The sequence below is a fragment of the Lepus europaeus genome, chromosome 11 (assembly GCF_033115175.1).
Source record: "Lepus europaeus isolate LE1 chromosome 11, mLepTim1.pri, whole genome shotgun sequence".
Taxonomy (NCBI): domain Eukaryota; kingdom Metazoa; phylum Chordata; class Mammalia; order Lagomorpha; family Leporidae; genus Lepus; species Lepus europaeus.
Window position 1 is genome coordinate 11,858,675 of NC_084837.1, and position 20,139 is coordinate 11,878,813.

A 20,139-nucleotide genomic window follows, 5' to 3' on the forward strand; every position below is an offset into this window, starting at 1 on the left:
CGGTCCTCAGGTACGGGTTGCGCGAGGCACGAGTTTGCTGCGCGGTTTCCGGTGGGGGCTCTTTCTAGTCCTCACGCGCGGAGCCGTGTCGCGAGCTGCCGGCGGCGATGGCTCCGCGGGTGTGGCGTCGGCGGACCCTGCAGCGCTGTGTGGAGGAGGTCAGCAAGGCCACCGGCCGGCCCGAGCGCTTCCTCACGTAAGTTCGCAGAGCCGGGGCTCGGAGCACGGCCTCACGTGGACTCGGGGCTCGGGTCCCCGGAAGGTTCCGGAGCTGCGTGAAGGGGGAGTGTGGCTCACTTTTCCCAAAATGTCAGTTAGCGCACCCCCGGCCGGCCAGGATTTTAAAATGGAAAGCAGCACGGCGTGGATCTTCCGTTGTGGGCTGGTGAACTCCCACCAGAGGCCGGCTCGCGGCCAGCGCCGCGTCCTCGGGGCACGCACCTGCGTGGGCGCCCAGGCCACGCTTACCTGTCCGCGCGCCGGATCGAAAGCTCGGGCTCGTCTCTCCACCCTGGCAGCCGAGCCTTTCTCCATTCTGCCCCGCGCTCCTTAGCCGTCCTGGGACTTGTGTCTCGGGACTGGATTCTGAGTGCGACAGCTACTTATCCTGTTCGCCAGGCTAACTCCAGCGTAAATCTCCACCATCTGACTGTCCGTCATCATTTGCCTGGGATGCCAGAATCTATGTCTAAAACTGACATGCATTTAAATTTGATCTTGCTCCAGAGTTTCCTTTATTTTTCTTTTAAGGGTGTTGTGAAATCACTGCGCATGTGTCTAATTCTCATTTACTCCCCCCCCCCCCCATAGGATTCAAGATGAATTGGCGTCCAACTTCATTTCTTTAACCAAAGTACTTTATGACTTCAATAAAACGCTAGAGAAAGGTGGGACCCATGGGAGTCCTTTACAGAAGCTGGTGATAAATAAATTTGATGATGAGCAGATTTGGCAACAGTTGGAACTGCAGAATGAACCGATTTTACAATACTTCCAAAATGCAGTTAGTACAGCAGTTAAAGACGAAGACATCAGTCTTTTCCCAGAGAACGAGGCCCAGCAGGGTGAGGAGGCTGGCTCGGAGGGGGAGTCCGATGGCTCGGAGGGGGAGGCCGATGGCTCAGAGAGGGAGGTCGATGGCCCAGAGGAGACAGCACAAGCTCTGGAGGAGGAGGAAACGTCCGACCTGAGCGGTGATGATCCTGAAGGAGATGAGAAAGCTAACAGCCCCGGCAGACTTGACCTGAGGAGAAGCCCGGACTTCAGTGATGAGGATTCGGATCGTGACTTTGACATCAGCAAGTTGGAACAGGAGAGCAGGGTGCAAAACAGAGGGCCTGGGAAGCCGAGAGAGAAGTCCGAAGTCGACGATAGATTCTTCAAGCTAGCTGAAATGGAGGCTTTTTTAGAAAAAGTAGAAAAAGAAGAAGAACAAAATGATGATGAAGAGGAGGAAGAAGATATTGATCTTTTTGAAGATGTTGATTCCGATGAAGATGAGGGAGGGCTGTTTGGAAATCAGAAACCTAAGGTAAAAGTTTTGGGAGAGTAATCCTCTGCCTAGCGGCGCCGATACCCCAGGTTCTAATCCCGGTCGGGGTGCCAGATTCTGTCCCAGTTGCCCCTCTTCCAGGCCAGCTCTCTGCTGTGGCCCGGGAAGGCAGTGGAGGATGGCCCAAGTGCTTGGGCCCTGCACCCCATGGGAGACCAGGAGAAGCACCTGGCTCCTGGCTTCAGATAGTGCGGTGCACCGACCGCAGCGCGCCAGCCACGGTGGCCATTGGAGGGTGAACCAACGGCAAAAGGAAGACCTTTCTGTCTGTCTCTCTCACTGTCCACTCTGTCAAAAAAAAAAAAAAGTTCTGGGAGAGGAGAAGAGGCAGGACTGTGTTCTTCAAATTAGATTTTGTTGATTTTTCCCTAGGAGACATGTAGAGCACCTCAGAATTCACCTGGCATAAATGAAGTATTTTGGTTAATTGAAAAAAATTAAACTGAAGCCCTCATTTCTTATCACAAAACACTTGTTATGTGGGTTGAGAAGCATAATCATGCTTAGAAATACTCAAGTTTTTTCTTCATTTATTTTCATGAAGCACTACACTGAAAGGGAGGCATTTGTATCCTTTATTTAGGCAGCAGTACTTTGGAAATGATTGTACTTGGGAGATCTAGAGATCAGGAATTTGTCCTGTATCTTTTCAGTTATAAATGAATCTCTACTTCCATTCATTTTGTTATATTCCAGTCCATATGGTTTTATGGTAGTGGTAGTATTTGCCAATTTACCCTGTTTTTGGTTTGTAGTTTTAAAATTAGGAAAAAAAATTTAATATACATACACATGTGTGCATGTTTTAGTGTATTTTTCTGTCTTTAAAATATTTTTAAAATCTGTATTTTAGTCAGCTAAAAGTTCCAGAAACCTGAAATACAAAGATTTCTTTGATCCAGTGGAAACCGCTGGGGAGGTACCAAGTGTTAATGATGGTGAGCTGGATTCAGACATGGAAGAGGAAGAAATTGCTGAGGAGGAAATAGCAGAAGGAAGCATTTCTGAAACGTGAGTATTTTGAATCGTCCTTGAACTTGTAAACAGAATTGCTACTCTTGTATGCTATACTCATAGTTGTCAAGTATTTTTTTCTTAAGTTGCATTACCTAAGATAAAAAAGAAGTCTCTGATAGGTAGTCTCAAAATAGCCAGTGGAGGCCGGTGCCGCGGCTCACTAGGCTAATCCTCCACCTGCGGCACCGGCACCACGGGTTCTAGTCCCGGTTGGGGTGCGCTGGATTCTGTCCTGGTTGCTCCTCTTCCAGGCCAGCTCTCTGCTGTGTTCCGGGAGTGCAGTGGAGGATGGCCCAAGTGCTTGGGCCCTGCATCCGCATGGGAGACCAGGAGGAAGCACCTGGCTCCTGGCTTCGGCTCCTGGCTTCGGATCGGTGCAGCGCGCTGGCCATAGCAGCCACTTGTGGGGGTGAACCAATGAAAAAGGAAGACCTTTCTCTCTCTCTCTCTCTCTCTCTCTCTCTCTCTCTCATGTCTAACTCTGCCTGTCAAAAAAAAAAAAAGATAGCCAGTGGAGCAGTCAGGAGCAATTACTCATATGGGATGTCAGCATCGCAGGCAGTGGCTCTACCTGCTACACCACAACGCTGGCCCAACAATTTCTTACATTGCATTTCACCTAGATAGTTCTGTTCTTTGATAACTGACTTTGGAAGTTCTGAATATTTGGTTGCATCAGGAATACCAGCAAAACCTATGTTACTGGGAAATTTATTTTTGTTTTCCTAAGGAAAAGTAGTATATTTCCTTTCATAAGCATTTTGGTGTTACAGGGATGAAGATAATGACCTTGAAAGTGAAGATGGTAACCAAAAGGAAATCTCGAAAAGAGTGACCTTTGCTTTGCCAGATGATGAGGAAACTGAAGATACAGACGTTTTAAATGTAAAAACAGATTCAGAGGAAGTTAAATCTTCTTTTGAAAAAAGACAGGAGAAGGTAATTATCAGGAATAAAAGGAAATTTTTATATGCTTAACATGACTAGAATTCACAGACAGCTAACCAATATGCCTGTTTTTCTTGTTGGATCTGTTAACCATCATTTAAAAACAAACATTTTGCTGCTGTTCTCTAAAGCACACTGAATGTCAGTGCCTCGCGGAAAGTGTAATTTACAAAAACGAACTCCCTACCCCAAAGCTTTCAGTGGGGGCGCCTGTGTAAAACTTGTTTCTTTGTGGTGTCCCTGGTGTCTTCATTCCAGTGGCAGGTCTCCTGATGCGCTTCCTGCAAGCCTCTCACTACTGTTACGGCTCCTCTGCAGGATGTAAGGTGTCTGTAAGGTTTGAGTGCCATATAGCTGGAGTTGGTTTTTAGTAGTATCCTTTATTTTTCTATTTATTTGAGAGATACAGAGACAGACACAGCTCCTGTCTGCTGGTTCATTCTCTAAATGTCCACAATAGCATGGACTAGGATGGGGCCAGAATTGGGAGCCAGGAACTCAGTTCAGATCTCCCACATGGGTTGCAGGAACCCAGTTACTTGAGCCATCACTGTGACTTCCCTGGGATCAGGAGACAGAACCAGGAATCAAACCCAGGCACTCCAGTTGCAGTGCAGGTATCTTTATTGCCAGGCTAAATGCTTATTCCCTGAGGTTGCTTGTTTTTGTTTTACATTTTGTTTATTTGAGAGGCAGAGAGCTTTCTGCTGGTTTACTTCCCAAATGCCTGCAGGTGCTAGGGGCACTGAAGATGGGAGCTAGGAACTACTTCTTGAGCTATCACCACTGCCTTCCATGGTTCACATTAGCAGGAAGCTAGAATCAGGAGCTAGAGCTGGGAATTAAACCCAGGCACTAATGTGGGACGCAGGCTTCCTAACCAGCATCTAACCTGCTATGCTAAATGCCCGTCCCCCTGAGTTATAACTAAAACCATCTCAAGTACATCTTCCAGATTGATAAAAATGGGATTTCATACAGATGAAAAATCACTCAGTTTAATGGATGTAGTCTAGCTCCAATCATTTGGCTGTATCACCTTTAAAATATATCACACAATTAGAAAATGAGAATAGACAGATAATGTAAAACACCGGGGTTGTCAAAGGATTATTTTGAAGATAGAATTTAAGTTGAATCCACGATTGTCAGGTTGTCCTAGAAGAGAAAGTCTAAAGAAAACTAGTCTAAATAAAGTCTAAAGAAAACTAAAAGGAAATAAATTTATCAGTGGCTTTTTGTCCTATCCTACATCCCATCAGAAGAGGAAAGCAACATTGGTTTGACTGTGGAATTATTCAAACTTTCAAGAAATAGCTGAGTTAATGCTGTTTAATCAATTCCCACAAATAGTAAAGGAAAACTTCCAGATTGTTGTAAGATGAAAACCCCAACCTGAAAAAGTTAGTGTTAAAATATTTATTTATGAATAGTGATACAAAAATCTAAAACAGCACTGTGAAAATCATGCCTTGCAAAAAGTGGGCCATTTCTGGTGATGTGCAGACGTATCTACAAAAATGCTTCATGGTGATTTTCTAGAAACATTCCTAGAAATCAGGAATAAGGTTGGGCTTGGTGGTGTAGCAGGTTGAGCAGTTTGGGACACCTGTATTCGGTATCAGAGTGCCAGTTCATGTTCCTGCTGTTTTACCTCCCACCCAGGTTCTTGCTACTGTGCACCTTGGGAAGACATTGTATGAAGGCCCAGGTTCTTAGGTCCATGCCGCCTACTTGGGGAGAGGCCTGGATGCAGTTCCAGTTCCTGCTCCAGCTCTAGCTGTTGGCTGGTGTTTGAGAAGTGCCTACAAGTGGAACATCTTCCTCTCTGTGTCCACTTCTCCTTTCACTATGGCTTTCAAATAAATCAATCTTTAAAAATAAAATCGAGAATAAGACAAAGTGTTCACTGTTTAAAATTATTATTGTTATTTAATATTCTATTAGAAGTATTAGCCAGTGCAACTACAAAAAAAGATTAGGAAGTAAAAGACTATAAAGAAAGCATTAATATTTACCCAGGATACTAGAAAAACCAACAGATAAACTAAAAAGCTGTTAGGAAAAATAAAAATCCTGTCAGGTAGCTGAAAAAGCTGGTGTTTTATACACTGAGGTCATTCTAATTGTTGTCTTTTAGAAGTTAGAGGTAATTGGGATTTGGGTATAGAGTCAAAGGGTCAGACTCCATCAGATACTAGTCTGATAAGATAGGACATTTGAATAGAATAGGGTCTGAGGGGACTTAGTATATTAAATGTGGCCTTTCAGATCAGTGGGGAAAAGAGATCCATTGCAGCTCACCCTGCCTCGGGCAATGGCACTAGGAACTCACTGGCGAGAGCACAATAGAATTGTGTTTGAGGAATTTGAGTTTGAGAAACTGTACATTTCTTGCTTTTTCTGTTTTTAAAAATATTTGCTTTTACACAACCATAAATCCAATTTTATTTCCTCAGTCTGTAACTGTGTCTTTCTTAGATGAATGAAAAGATTGCATCTTTAGAAAAAGAGTTGTTGGAAAAGAAGCCGTGGCAGCTCCAGGGGGAAGTGACGGCACAGAAGCGACCGGAGAACAGCCTCTTGGAGGAGACCCTGCACTTCGACCATGCTGTCCGGATGGGTACGGCGCCCCCAGGCTTCTGCAAAGCGTTCCCTTCTGCGCCCCGACTGCAGTAACTGTGTCATTCAGTTGGATGCAGCAATTCACATTTCCTCACATTTGCTTTCTCCTTTATGGATGTGTGATTGTCTGTGTGCCCTTTTTTCCCTGAATTACTTTTTTTCCCCTGAATTATTTGAAACCAAGTTGCTAATATTGTGGCACTTTATTCCCCAGTATTTTTACATGTGACTTCTAAGAACTGGGACATTCTCCTGTATAACCATGATACCACTAATCCACCCAAGAAATGTAACATTGAAACACCAAGGATACCAATGATACCCAACGTATGATCCATAGTCAGATTTCCTGTAGTGGGGGTCTTTACAGGGTTTGCATCCTGTCACTGCTATGATTAAATTACGGGCTCTGCGCTGAGCCTCTTGTCAGCTCATTGAGCATTTTGTTTTTGTGCTCTGAAGTCAAAATGAGTTTCTGTAAAATTTCAGCAGAAGAGAGAATGGAAAAAAGAAGTCCCCAGATGCCTGAGATAGAAGGGTTAGCACTTACTACCATTTATATTCTAGTTCTGTGGTCCTCAACCTTGAGGGAGCATCAGAACAGTTGTTAAAGGTAGCTAGGGCCGGTGTTGTGGCATAGCAGGTTAAGCCACTGCATGCAGTGCCAGCATCCCATATGGGCACTGGTTCAAGTCCTAGCTGCTCCACTTCCGATCTAGCTCTCTGCTAATGTCCTGGTGAAAGCAGTGGAAACTCTCTCTGCCTCTCCTTTTTCTCTCTCTGTGTGTCTCTGACTTTCAAATAAGTAAATAAATTAAAAAAAAAAAAGAAGAAGAAGAAAGAAAGCAGTGAAAGATGACCTCAAGTCCTTGGGCCCCTGCACTCACGTGGGAGACCTAAGAAATTCCTGGCTCATGGTTTCAGTCTGGCCCAGCCCCAACCATTGTGGCCATTTGGAGAATGAACCGGCTAAGGAAGATTAATCAGTCTCTCTCTCTCTTTCTCTCTTTCTTTCTCTCAAACTCTGCCTTTCAAATAAAATAAATCTTAAAAAAGAAAAACAACTCAGGTAGCTATCCCCTTTCCCCACTTTCTGATTCCAGAAGTGTGGGGCTGGCCCACAACCGCGTTTCCCACAGGTTCTCCGGTGTTGCTGATGCTGCGGATCCTTGGTCTTGTGTACTCAGTAAATTCATGTTTCATTTCCTTTAGCACCTGTGATTACAGAGGAAACCACCCTTCAACTAGAAGATATCATTAAGCAGAGGATAAGAGATAAGGTCAGAAGAAGTAAATATAACTTGATTTACATTTCAATGAAGTTTTTAGAAATGATGTTTCCAGGCCGGCGCCGTGGCTCACTAGGCTAATCCTCCGCCTTACGGCGCCAGCACACCGGGTTCTAGTCCCGGTCGGGGCACCGATCCTGTCCCGGTTGCCACTCTTCCAGGCCAGCTCTCTGCTGTGGCCAGGAAGTGCAGTGGAGGATGGCCCAAGTGCTTGGGCCCTGCACCCCATGGGAGACCAGGAGAAGCACCTGGCTCCTGGCTTCAGATCAGCGCGGTGCGCCAGCCGCAGCGCACCAACCGCGGCAGCCATTGGAGGGTGAACCAACGGCAAAAGGAAGACCTTTCTCTCTGTCTCTGTCTCTCTCTCTCACTGTCCACTCTGCCTGTCCAAAAAAAAAAAAAAAAAAAAGATGTTTCCATATATTGGGAGTAGGGATAATGCTGTCTTTAATTTATTTATTTGAAAGAGTTACAGAGAGAGGCAGAGGCAGAGAAAGGTCTTCCATCCTCTGTTTCACTCCCCAGATGACTGCAATGGCCAGAGCTGTGTCAATGCGAAGCCAGGAGCCAAGAGCCTCCTCTGGGTCTCCCTCATAGGTGCAGGGGTCCAAGGATTTGGGCCATCCTCCACTGCTTCCCCAGGCCACAGCAGAGAGCTGGATCAGAAGAGGAGCAGCCGGGACTAGAACTGGCGCCCATGGGATGCTGGTGCCTCAGACCAGGGCTTTAACACGCTGCACCACAGCGCTGGCCCTGATAATGTTGTCTTTATTTGCACTTAATTAGGTTCTTCATGGTAAAAGCCTTAACTCAGTGCCAGCATTGTATCACAGCAGGTCAAGCCACTGTTTGTGACACCAGCATCCCATACTGGATTGCTAGTTCGAGTGCGAGCTGCTCAGTTTTCAATCCAGGTTCCTGCTGATGCACCTGGAAAGGCAGCAGAAGATGGCCCTAAGTGCTTGGGCTTCTGCCATCCATGTGGGAGAACAGGAGGGAATTCCTGGCTCCTGGATTCCACCTGGCTTAGCTCAATTGAGGAGTGAACCAACGGATGGAAGCTCTCTCTTGTTCTGCCTTTCGGAAAAATAAATTTTTAAAAAACATACAAAAGTCTTGAGTCTAGTCTAAGGCTGTTTCCAGCTTTTGTTGTGTGAGGTACTGCGAGAAAAGTAGTAGCTGGGAATGGCAGTGCTGTGCCTGGAGGGACAGGGAAGCCAGAGCTGTCGCCAGTCCCCTTTCTCCTGCATCATGCTGGCCTGTGAGATGGTGTCAGATGGAGCTGCTGAGGGCTGTTGGGAATGGTAATCAGTGTCTGACATGCTGTGGTTATACCCAGCACCCATAATGTGGCAGATCAAGGGTCTCTCTGTTCTGTGTTGACCAAGCAAATAATTGTCTAGGGATTGATCTGATTTTGTAAACTTAGAATAAAAATTGAGCGTGTGGCATGTACAATAAGAGATGGTTGTTATAACATGTGTGTTTACCCACACTTTGGTGTTAAAAATGCAAAAGGTTTAAGGGAGGGTGTTACATACAGAATGTCCTGAGATTTGAAATGAAACCAGGTAAATCTGGGGCTTGATTTTTAAACAAACTGGATGGGGAAATGTGGAATTAAGATTGGCAAACAGGAGAAAGGCTACTTTAAAACAAAAACAGAACAGGATATTTGAATAGTCTACTCTTTGCTTTTCTTGGTGCTGCTTCTTTGTGATTTGATAGTCATCTCAGAGGTTGGCTTATTTTTTTTTTTTTTTATACAATTGGCAAAAGATTCTTAAGTGAGCCTAGAAATAAGTTACAGATCCCATTAATGTATATTCTCCTTGCCCTTCTGTTTCAGGCTTGGGATGATGTGGTAAGGAAAGAAAAACCCAAGGAGGATGTGTATGAGTATAAAAAGCGCTTAACGTTAGACCACGAAAAGAGTAAATTGAGCCTGGCTGAAATTTATGAACAGGAATACATCAAGCTCAACCAGGTAAGAAAGCTTCTATGGCAAAGCTATTATTTAAGGAATAGAAGTAGAAAACCAGGCCATTTATACTGTTGAAATCATGAAGCCACAATCTTCGGTCGCCTAGTTCAAGTGGGAGAGAGAATGCTGGCAATAGAGGGGTTCCAGTGTTCCCACTGAACAGGAAGAAGAGGGTTTTGCTTTGCAGTTAGACTTTGGTCACCTTGTACATAAGCAGCCAGTTGCTCACCCTCCAGTAATTAAGGTAGTGTTACAATTTAGGATCATTTCTCATTGATATTTTGAAGTTATTTTGATGTATTTTATATGATTATGAATTTTTGTCCTTTCTTTTGCTTAAATTCTAAAGTAATCTCTGATTAAATAGCAGTACTGGGTTATATTCCCAATATAACAATTGAATTGTTCTTCACATTTGGTTCATTGGGAATGTGCTCAGTGTGTGCTTAGGGTTGAGGTGGCATTTTTGTTCCGGAAAAGCCATTGAAGATTGCTGCTGGATTTTGTCAGCTAATGCCAACCACACAGCAATGGTAGGCAGTGCCCTGAGGCCACTGTAGCCGAACAGCTGGGAAGATTTCAATTAAAATTCCCCCTGGTTACCTTGCAAGCCAAGGAAGCAGTTCAAGGAATATTTGTCCAGCTTCAGCTGATGCTTATTGAACTTTGGCAATTTTGAAGAGATTCAGTCAATACAAAAACTTTGGGTAACAGAGAATGTTCAAAATTTAAATATAGCAGCTTATGCTAGTTGTGTTAGTATTAGTTTTTGGTTTTTTTAAGATTTTATTTATTTGAGAGGTAGCCACAGACAAAGGGAAAGACAGAGTGAAAGATCTTCCACCTGCTGGTTCACTCCCTAGACAGCAGCAATGGCCAGAGCTGGGCTGAGGTGAAGCCAGGAGCCAGGAACCTCCTCTGGGTCTCCCATGCGGGTACAGGAGCCCAAGCACCTGGGCCATCCTCCACTGCTTTCCAAGGCCACAGCAGAGGAGCTGGGTTGGAAGAGGAGCAGCCGGGACATGAACCAGCGCCACAGGCAGAGGCTCCAGCCCATTACAGCATGATGCTGGCTCCCAAGTATTGGTTTTATTCCTCTGTCAGAGTCGGCAGCCAGTTTGGCAGTTTTGGGTATGGACTTGGAGTTCTAGTATTTGAATGAGCTGAGCTACTTCTAGACCCATTGGTGTAGGAGGTGGTGCCGGGGACTGAGTGTCAGTGTTTCCTGCAGCTTGGTTTCAGACAGGAGGGAAGAAGCAAGGTGAAAGGAGACAGCTCCAGCATGAGGCTTTATCATGGCTGGGTATTTCACGGGATCAGGAAAATGCTATAAAGTGAATGTATGACTTTGCAGTATTATAATGGTGTTTAAAACATGAGTTAAAGTAGAAGCAAGAGTATCCTGGTACCTGGGTGTGACTGGAGTTTGGGCCCTGATGACGAGTGGTAGAAACAGATTAGATTCATCTCTGGCATCAGGCATGGAGGCAGTCGGTGGCTTCCTGGTTCTGGTGTTTATTGTTTTTTCCCATGTCTTAATGAAAAAAACCTGAAAATCAGACAAAAAAATCATCTTAGCCTTTTAGAATAAGAATTTTGGGCTAGAGGGAAAAACAATTTACATTTTCACCTTAATAGAATTAAAATTGTCATTTTTTTCAGTGTTAATTTATCAGAATAAATCTTTAGCAATTTATATAAAAACAAGGAAGAAAAAAGACTCTACAAGCCAAATGAATATTTGGATATTTTTCTTAATTGATGTGAGATTCATTCAATGTAAAATGAACTACTTCAAAATGAACAGTTGAGGAACATTTAGTACAGTGTGGTGTGAGTCCTGTGTCTGTCTAGTCCCAAAATAAAACTCCATACTCATTGAGCAGTTGCCAAGCTGTATTCTATGTCTGTAGATTCCCCTGTTCTGGGCGTTTCATATAGACGGAGACCAACAGGTGACCTTTTAGGGCCAGCTCCTTGACTTAGCACGGTGTTTTCATGATCACGGCATGTATCAGTACTTTACTTCTTTTTTGTAGCTGAGTGGTAGTCCGCTGTCTGTATATGCCAAGGTTGGTTTGTGCATTCATCCCTAGATGGGAAGTTGGGCTACTTTCACCTTTTAGCTGTTGTGAATACTATTGTGTACATATACCTGTTTCAGTACTTGATTTTAATTCTGTTGGGTGTTAACCTAAGAGTGGAATTTCTGGCTCGTGCGGTAATTCTGTTTCACTTTCCATGGAGTTGCCAAGCTTATTAGCATTGTGACTGCTCCATTTTATATTCCCACCAGTAATGCATAGGTTCCATTTCCTCCATGTCTTCACCCACATCTGTTGTCTGTCACCACTATTTTTGGTTTTCTCCCCCCTCATTGTAGGCATCCTGATGGGAATAGCTTATCTCTTAACAGAAGTAAATCCCGAAGGAGTTAAGTTGTAAGTGTTAGAGGATGTTAGAGGTGACGGTTACTGTAGGTACTGAAATGCACATCACGGTAGTTGGTACCATTATGGTACTAATGCCTTTCATTTTGTCTGAATATTTCTTTGTAGCTGAAGCTTTGGTGATGGGAATTTGGGAGCACCCTCATTGGCCTTCAGTGTGTTTTCCTGTGATATATATTAAGCTGCTTAGTCTGACATTGTTGAACTTATTTCCTAAGCAAAAAGCAGAAGAAGAAGAAAATCCAGAGCATGTAGAAATTCAGAAGATGATGGATGCCCTCTTCTTAAAGCTGGATGCTCTGTCAAACTTCCACTTCATCCCTAAACCGGTAAGCGTGTTAGCAGCCTGTGTGCAGCCAGCAGATGGGACCTTAATAATAGCTTTTGTGAGACTCGCTCCTTACTGGGTTTTAGGGTGCAAACTTGTAGTGATGCCCTGTAACATGTAGGCAGGGCCTCCACGAGGAATGCTTGTTTCTGGTGCCATGATAGTTCTGGCTCACCCCGCTCATGCAGCCTGCTCTCCTGTTGGCCCCTGCCAGACCCTCAGCCTTAAGCCTCAGGGACCTGTCCTTTCCCCAGCCTCCCGTCCTTTAGTTCCATTTTCAATGCATGATGGGAATGGAGATATGCAGTGTCCATACTGGGCATTTATTGAGTACCTGCTACCTGCCATCCTACCTCCCTTGCATGCATTAACTTTTAATGCACAAGGCACTGAGGCACATGGTGCCTCCAGTTTCAGATGAGGAAAAGGGCTTAGGGATGGGAGTGGCCCATGCTGTCTTCACTGCCTACTGCTCCCTTGGCCAGGCCAAACCCCACAAGTGCTCTCCTTGTCTGGTTGACTCTCATCCAGGACACTGACCTGGCTCAGTATCTGCCTACTTGGGAGCTTCATCTTCTACTCATCACCTTCTAGAAACCTCTGAGACAGTGCTTGTACCATTCTTTCATTGCTTGCTTTCCTGCGACCATTTGGTAGCTCTACGATGTTGGGAGTTAACACAAGTCCAGAAGTCAGAATTCCAAGGCTAATTCTGCTCCTGACTAGCTTTGTGATTCAAATAGATTGCTTCACATTTCATCTCTGCAGAAGAGGTGATGATCTCCAAGATCCTTTCTGATCTGTTGATGGTTAGGTGATTTTCCCTTTGTATTCTGATTTCTCAGCAGACAGTAAGCTTTTATCACCTGGTTTTTAAATCCTGTAGTCTGTATAAAAAGTGTGTTTTTAATGTGTATGTTGTCTGCACACTCCAACTGGATAGACCTGCTTGCTTTTTTCCTCTTCAGAAATGCAGACTTGGAGCGTGGGCCCACAGTGCCCCTGTTTTCCCATTCAGGTCGAGTTTTCCCTCGCCTTCTCAGTAGACTGCTGGGCAGTCACCAGCCATCATTTTTGAGTGTATCTTGGACTACATCCATTCTCTCCATATCTCTCTGTCTATTGTAGAGTAGAACACAGTGTTCCTAATAAATAATTGAACACTGGTCCTGTGGAAGAAGTGATTTCTTCCATACTGTGACATTTTTCTCTGAGAATCCAGGCTCTGTTGTTTTTCTGCTTGTTTTTGTTCTTGAAGTTTCCTGGGGCACATGTCTCGTAGTTCACTGGAACATGGACAGGACTGTGAAAAGCAAAGTGAGTGGGCTGAGGAGTCAATGACGTGCTTGGAAGCAGAACCTCCTCCCACGATTCACCCGCTGGTGACGGGTCTGAGGTCCTGCTCCTGCTCCCCCATCCCCTGGTGACACTCACAGAGACAGGCAGGAATCTGATGTGAAGAGCACTAGTCTAGGTGTGTGATAAGTAATCTCCATTGCTCTTTGATTACCATGAGCAGTGGGAAACCGGTTTTGATTTCTGAATTTCTTGAGTAATTCTTTCAAAAAAATGGGGAAAAAAAAAAAACTGATACAAGCCCAAATGGTCCCCCAGTTAGTGTTGCATTGCTCTGCCCTTTTCATAGTGGATATGTTTGACTTCAACAGGAGATGGAATTACTTGAGAAAGTCCACACAAGCCACAGGTGGGAGTAGGTTAGTACCAGAGAGAGGAACTGAGTGTGATTATGGCAGAGGTGTCGGCAGAGATGGCGAAGCAGCAGGCCCTGCAGCACTGAGCTGTCCTCGGGTTTCGGTGGTGTCCAGGCTGTACGCTAGCACCTTCATTCCAGCCAGCTTACACCTCTGGCTGTCAGCACGTCTACCATGTTTAATAATCTCTCCATAAAGTATTTTATGTGTAGAGTTTCCTTGTCTGCACAGGATTGGTTCTAGGACTCCACCCTCAGTACCAAACTATGCAGGTGCTCAAGTCCCTTACGTAAAATGGCGTAAATCTGAAGATAACCTACACAAGTCCTCCCAGATACTTTAAATCATCTCATGCCCCTAATACAATATTAGTTGCTATACTATATAATTTAGGATATCTTTGGTCTGCAGTTGGTTGAATCCACAGGTGTGGAACCCCCCAGATATGGAGGCCTGGTTGTATAGGACTCTGGGTTAATAACTTCAGAGTTCATATATTTTATGTTAAGGCCGCTCTTTTTTTTTCTTTTTTTTTTTTTTTTAAGATTTATTTATTTATTGGAAAGGCAGAGTTAGAGGGAGAGACACAGAGAAAGATCCTCTGTCTGCTGGTTTACTCCCCAAATGGCCACAACGGCCAGGGCTGGGTCAGACTGGAGCCAGGAACTTCATCAAGATCTCCCATGTGGGTGGCAGGGACCCAAGCACTTAACCCATTCTACTGCTTTCCTGGGTGCATTAGCAGGGAGTTGGATTGGAAGTGGAGCAGCCAGGACTTGAACCAGCACCTTAGGATACCTACACTGCAGGCCACGGCTTAACCTGCTAAACCATAATGCTGGCCCCAGGGCCACTTTTGACTTCCTATTGAGTGCATGTGTTGTCTCTTTTCTAGCCTGCACCAGAGATCAAAGTTGTGTCAAACCTGCCAGCCATCACTATGGAGGAAGTAGCCCCCGTGAGTGTTAGTGATGCAGCCCTCCTGGCCCCAGAGGAAATCAAGGTAAGAAGCCGAGGCTGAGACATTAACATGTTTGCAAGTCAGACCTTAAGATACTGGCAGATCTCCATTTATTTATTAGCACTCCTTTGAGTTTGTAGTTTTTATTCTGATATATCTAAGTAGTTTATAGGTCGAGTCAAACTAACATCAAAATATTCCATACAAGCAGGCATTAGTGAGTTGCTGGTATTAGAAGTAGTATAAAAGCAATTTTTAAATATCCAATATGAGTGTCTTGTTATAATCCAAATCTGAACACTAGTAGTTACAAAGTTAGTTTGAAAATAAACTGCTTATACATTAGGAACGAAGGGCTTTGGATCTACAATAGAGCGTTTAGGTCTTGGAAGTAGTTAGTTTTACCAAATGGAGAAATATGACGCCGGTGCCTTACGCGGTAATGTTGGTTTCTGCCAGGCCCACGGCACAAGGTTGGCCAGCAGCAGGGCCCTGTTTTTTTTCCTCATTGCTTTGCTGTTCCCACTCCTCCTGTCGGAGCTTCTGCCATCTCCGTGAGGGTGGCCACCCTGGCACAGCGGGCTGGCAGCTGAGGAGAAGAGCCAGACAAACTGGTCTGCAGTGGAGGGGTGTTTCCCTTTCCTCTGTGGTTTCTCAGTCTCTGGGAACCTGTGCCCTGTTTCTTTGCAGCTCAGGCATGCCTCAGGCCCATGCTGGAGTCTCTGATACGTTGGCTTGAGAACCCAACTCTCTATGCCACCTTTGTGAATTTGTTTGGTAACTGAACTGTCACTGTAAGAGTCTGTTCTGTCAAACACTGCATCTAGGGGTTTTTTTGTTTGTTTGTTTGCTTGTTTTTGTTTTAAAGGTTTTATTTATTTGAGAGGTAGAGTTACAGAGAAAGGCAGAGACAGAGAGAAAGGTCTTCCATCCACTGGTTTACTCCTCAAATGGCCACAGTGGCTGGAGCTGAGCTGATCTGGAGCCAGGAACTTCTTCTGGGTCTCCCACATGGGTGCAGGGACCCAAGTACTTAGGCCATCCTCCAGTGCTTTCCCAGGCCATAAGCAGAGAGCTGGATCAGAAGCGGAGCAGCTGGGACTCGAACCAGCACCCATATGGGATGTGGGTGCTACAGGCAGCAGCCTGGCCTACTATGCCCTAGTGCCAGCCCCTGCATCCAGGTTTTAAAGAGCTGAGTTAGCAGGGCTCTCTGGAACTCAGGTGGGGATTGCACTGCACCCTGACGCACTGAGCCACGTCCTTACAGCCCCTGAGCTGCCTACTGTCTGCTCTCTTCTGCTGCAGTTCCCTGCATTGATGTTAGACTAGAGTAACTGCTGTGTTGGTGGTGTTTCTTTATAGGAGAAAAATAAAGCTGGAGATATAAAAACAGCTGCCGAGAAAACAGCTACAGACAAGAAGCGAGAACGGAGGAAAAAGAAATATCAGAAACGCTTGAAAATAAAAGAGAGGGAGAAGCGGAGAAAACAACTTGAAAAGAGCAACCCAGACCAAGGAGGAAAATACACCAAAGCCAGAGCTTCGGAGACCTTGAAACATCTAACCAAAACCGGCAGAGCTTCCTTGTTAAAGGTAAGGCCAGGAAGGGAAGCTGCTGAAGAGACCTGCGGGTTAGGCGCTGTCTGCTTGCCTGGGACGCCAGGGCCAGTGGCATGGCCCCCACAAGGTGGAGAGGCTCACGCCAACTGGTGGAAGAGCTTTCAAGTTTGTCCCACCTGGTCCTCGAAACAACCCAGGGCCTGCAGCAGTTTTTGTTCACTTCCTCCTCCCTTAACTCGCAAGAACATTGCAGCAGTGTGGAATGTACAGGATACCTGTCCACAGACAGATGCAGTTGTTTCTGATTTTACTTCTTGCTTGAATTTATACTTTTGCACATTATTGTATTCATAATGTAGTTATAGTGTGGCTTTCTTATGAATAAGCACATTTTCACAGCCTGAGCATATCTTTGTTTTAATTACAGGATGAAGGGAAAGACAAAGCCTTAAAGTCATCTCAAGCATTCTTTTCTAAATTACAAGATCAAGTGAAGATGCAAATCAGTGATGCAAAGAAGACAGAAAAGAAAAAGAAAAAAAGACAAGATATTTCTGTTCAGAAATTGAAACTGTAATATATTTTGAAAATAATGTAAATATTAACGTGAAAGCTTCTACCCATTTGCTGCCACTGTTCTGTTTATAATAAAATGTTTGAGACTTTCTTTGTATCTATGGCAGATATTTGAGAACTCCACAGTGTATAGAGATAAACCCTGACCTGTTTTTGGAAAATCCATCTGGTTTGCACTGGGTGTAAGGCAGGACCTAGCACGTTGGGTCCTTCCTGCATAAAGCAGTACGTGTGCCTTTGGGAAGTGATCTTCCATGGCCTGAGCACGGACCGAGGGCGGCTAGAGGGACCCATCCGTAGTCAGAGGCAGAAAGGACAGTGTGGGCTGGAAGTGATTCCAGGAGCCATAGGAACCTGGTACACCCAGCACAGTAGACTGGCAGCTTCAGTCTGCGGCCACGAGGTGCTCCCAGTCCAGCCTCCCCATCAGGGAGAGTTGTCTTGCCTGTAAGATCTCACCGTGACGTGGTGGACATGCTTAAGCCTTATTCCAGGTGGGTTCTGTCTGTCTATTTCTCTGCCTCTGAAATCAATCTAAAAATTTTTTTGTGTGTGTCCCCATTGTTCTTTGAGCACTTCCTTATTTTTGCTTTCAGATGTTGCAGGCTTATCCACTATCCCTGGAATCAACTATTTTCCCAAGGAACCTCAGGCTATGACTTGGAAATGAGAGTACTTCAAAAAGTTTATGGAGGAGGCCGTAGTGGGTAAAGCCACCTCCTGCAGTGCCAGGATCCCATATGGGCACTGGTTCGAGTCCTGGCTGCTCCACTTCTGATCCCACTCTCTGCTGTGGCCTGAGAAAGCAGTAGAGGGATGTCCCCCATCCTTGGGTCTCCACACATGGGAGAACGGAAGAAGATCCTGGCTCCTGGCTTTGAATCAGCACAGCTCCAGCCGTTGTGGCCATCTGGGGAGTGAACCAGTGGATGGAAGGCCTCTGCCTCTGCCTCTCTGTAACTCTGCCTTTCAAACAAATAAATACATTTTTTAAAAAGTTTATGGAGATGAAATTAAAAGATTTTGGTGCAAAAATTTTTGAAATACACATATAGTTTTTTCATAATATACATTGTTTTTAAGGCTTTATTGAGGTATAATTGACATACAATAAATTCCACATATTTAAATTTGGTACACTTTGGCATATACACACCCAAGCTCTCACCATGATGAAGATAGTGAGTCCATCCATGTCCCTGAATGTTCCCTTCGTATTTCCTCCTCAGCACCTGCTGTCCCTCTTCCTGTCCTTAGGCAGCCACTGATCTTGTCACTGTACATAATCTACATTTTCATGAACTTTTTAAAGACCCCTTGTATGCATGGATATCAATCTCTTTTTGCACCAAAATAAACGTCTTTTAATTCCATTTCCATGAACTTTTTGAAATCTTGTGTATTCCCCCAAAGTTAACGGTTGGAAACCTAACCCTCAAATTTGCATGTTGGTGGTGTTTGGAGGTGGGGCCCTTGCGAGGTAATGAGGGGAGCATGCCATGTAGGCGAGCCCCCACGACGGCACAGCACAGCGGCTTTGTTAGAGGAAGGGAGGTCTAAGCTAGCAGTTCGTGCTGTGTCACCCTGTGCTGCCCTCACCCATGTTACAATGCAGCACGAGGCCTTTACTGCATGCTCAGCTGGTGCCGGCACCATGGGCTAGGATTCCCCAGCCTCCAAACCATGAGCCAAATAAACCCCTACTCTTTAGAAAGTGCCTGGTCTGGGCCGGTGCCGCGGCTCAATAGGCTAATCCTCCGCCTTGCGGCACCGGCACACCAGGTTCTAGTCCCGGTAGGGGCACTGGATTCTGTCCTGGTTGCCCCTCTTCCAGGCCAGCTCTCTGCTGTGGCCCGGGAGTGCAGTGGAGGATGGCCCAAGTGCTTGGGCCCTGCACCCCATGGGAGACCAGGAGAAGCACCTGGCTCCTGCCTGCGGATCAGCACAGTGCGCCGGCCGTGGCGGCCATTGGAGGGTGAACCAACGTCAAAGGAAGACCTTTCTCTCTGTCTCTCTCTCTCACTGTCCACTCTGCCTGTCAAATAATAATAATAATAATAACAATAATAAAAAAGAAAGTGCCTGGTCTCAGATATTGTTAACTCGGATACCAATTTCTGGGCACTAGGTGAGTTCATTGCTGCTATGCCTACTCGACAGACAGAGGTAGAAGATCGTGCCTTCTCAAGCCCCTTTTAATTCCATTTCCCAGGAACTTTTTGACGTCCCCTCCTACAGTCAGGCTATGACTGCTTCTTATCAGTTGGAACGCGAGCACCGTGACACCAGCCAGCAGTGTGTCCGTCGGACAGGGCATTAGTGTCCTGTTTTCCCTGCTCCCTCTCGTTTTCATTCTTGTGCGGCTCCGTCTTCTAACCCCATCCTGTGTTCTTAATGCAAGGCTGGGTGGGCCTTTCGGAGCTGGCGCTCAAAACCCCACTCTGATCTCACGGGAAAGCAATACTGAAGTCCATGGTATGACTGCCAGGCCCCGTGTCGGTCCTGGAGAATGACTGCCAATCGCCCCTGCACGTTGTTGTACACAACAGCGGCACTCAGACTGTGGCCGCAGCAGTGCCCTGACACTGTCCCCCCTGGCTGACCCCTGCCCTGTGCCCTCCCCCACCTCGCCCCTGGCCTGTGCTCTGTCTGAGCCTGCCAGGCAGGCTTCTGCTCACGGCTGGCATAGGGCTGCTCCCTCACCTGCTCCGTGGCTGCTCCAACATCGTGCCTTATCAGCCAGGCCTTACCTAGGCACCCTTTCAAATCCCAACCCAAGGTGCTTCTCGGCTTACTTCCTCTTTTTATTCACGACGTAACTTAATTGTTCGTATTTTCTCCACCTCTTTCCAGTCTCCTCCCCACAACAGGAGGCCCTCACCTCCTTCTCCTCGTTCCGTTTTCATTCTGTCTTCAGCATCCAGAATATTACCTGGAATGGGGCAGGGGCTCCATCCTTGCCACCCTCATGGGAGACCCAGATGACGTCCCTGGTCCTAGCCGTTGTGGTCACAGAGCAGTGTGTGTTGGGTGTGTGTGTGTGTGTGTGTGTGAATCAGCAGATGGAAGACCGTTCTCTGTCTCTCCCTCTCTCTCTGCAACTATGCCTCCGTGCACAGCACCAGCCCCGTGCC

The 20,139-nt window shown here is 45.8% G+C and overlaps 1 protein-coding gene across 1 annotated transcript; it reads left to right on the forward strand.

Annotated features, from left to right (window-relative positions):
- The first annotated feature begins 57 nt into the window (after positions 1-57).
- MPHOSPH10 (M-phase phosphoprotein 10) lies at positions 58-17,100 on the forward strand. Its single transcript, XM_062204996.1, has 11 exons — positions 58-196; positions 811-1,531; positions 2,406-2,563; positions 3,343-3,508; positions 5,999-6,140; positions 7,355-7,422; positions 9,281-9,418; positions 12,084-12,194; positions 14,801-14,908; positions 16,232-16,462; positions 16,857-17,100. Exons 1-11 carry the CDS (start codon positions 108-110, stop codon positions 17,004-17,006), a joined length of 2,082 nt encoding a protein of 693 aa, XP_062060980.1. The 5' UTR covers positions 58-107; the 3' UTR covers positions 17,007-17,100.
- The last annotated feature ends 3,039 nt before the right edge of the window (positions 17,101-20,139 follow it).

What these genes read in the sequence shown, in the direction of transcription:
- MPHOSPH10 (XM_062204996.1), top strand. Translation starts at nt 108, where the DNA reads ATGGCTCCGCGGGTGTGGCGTCGGCGGACCCTGCAGCGCTGTGTGGAG. An exon ending in AGCAGAGGATAAGAGATAAG is followed by an intron (nt 7,423 to 9,280) that starts GTCAGAAGAAGT and finishes CTTCTGTTTCAG; the next exon opens with GCTTGGGATGATGTGGTAAG. An exon ending in GCAGAGCTTCCTTGTTAAAG is followed by an intron (nt 16,463 to 16,856) that starts GTAAGGCCAGGA and finishes TTTTAATTACAG; the next exon opens with GATGAAGGGAAAGACAAAGC.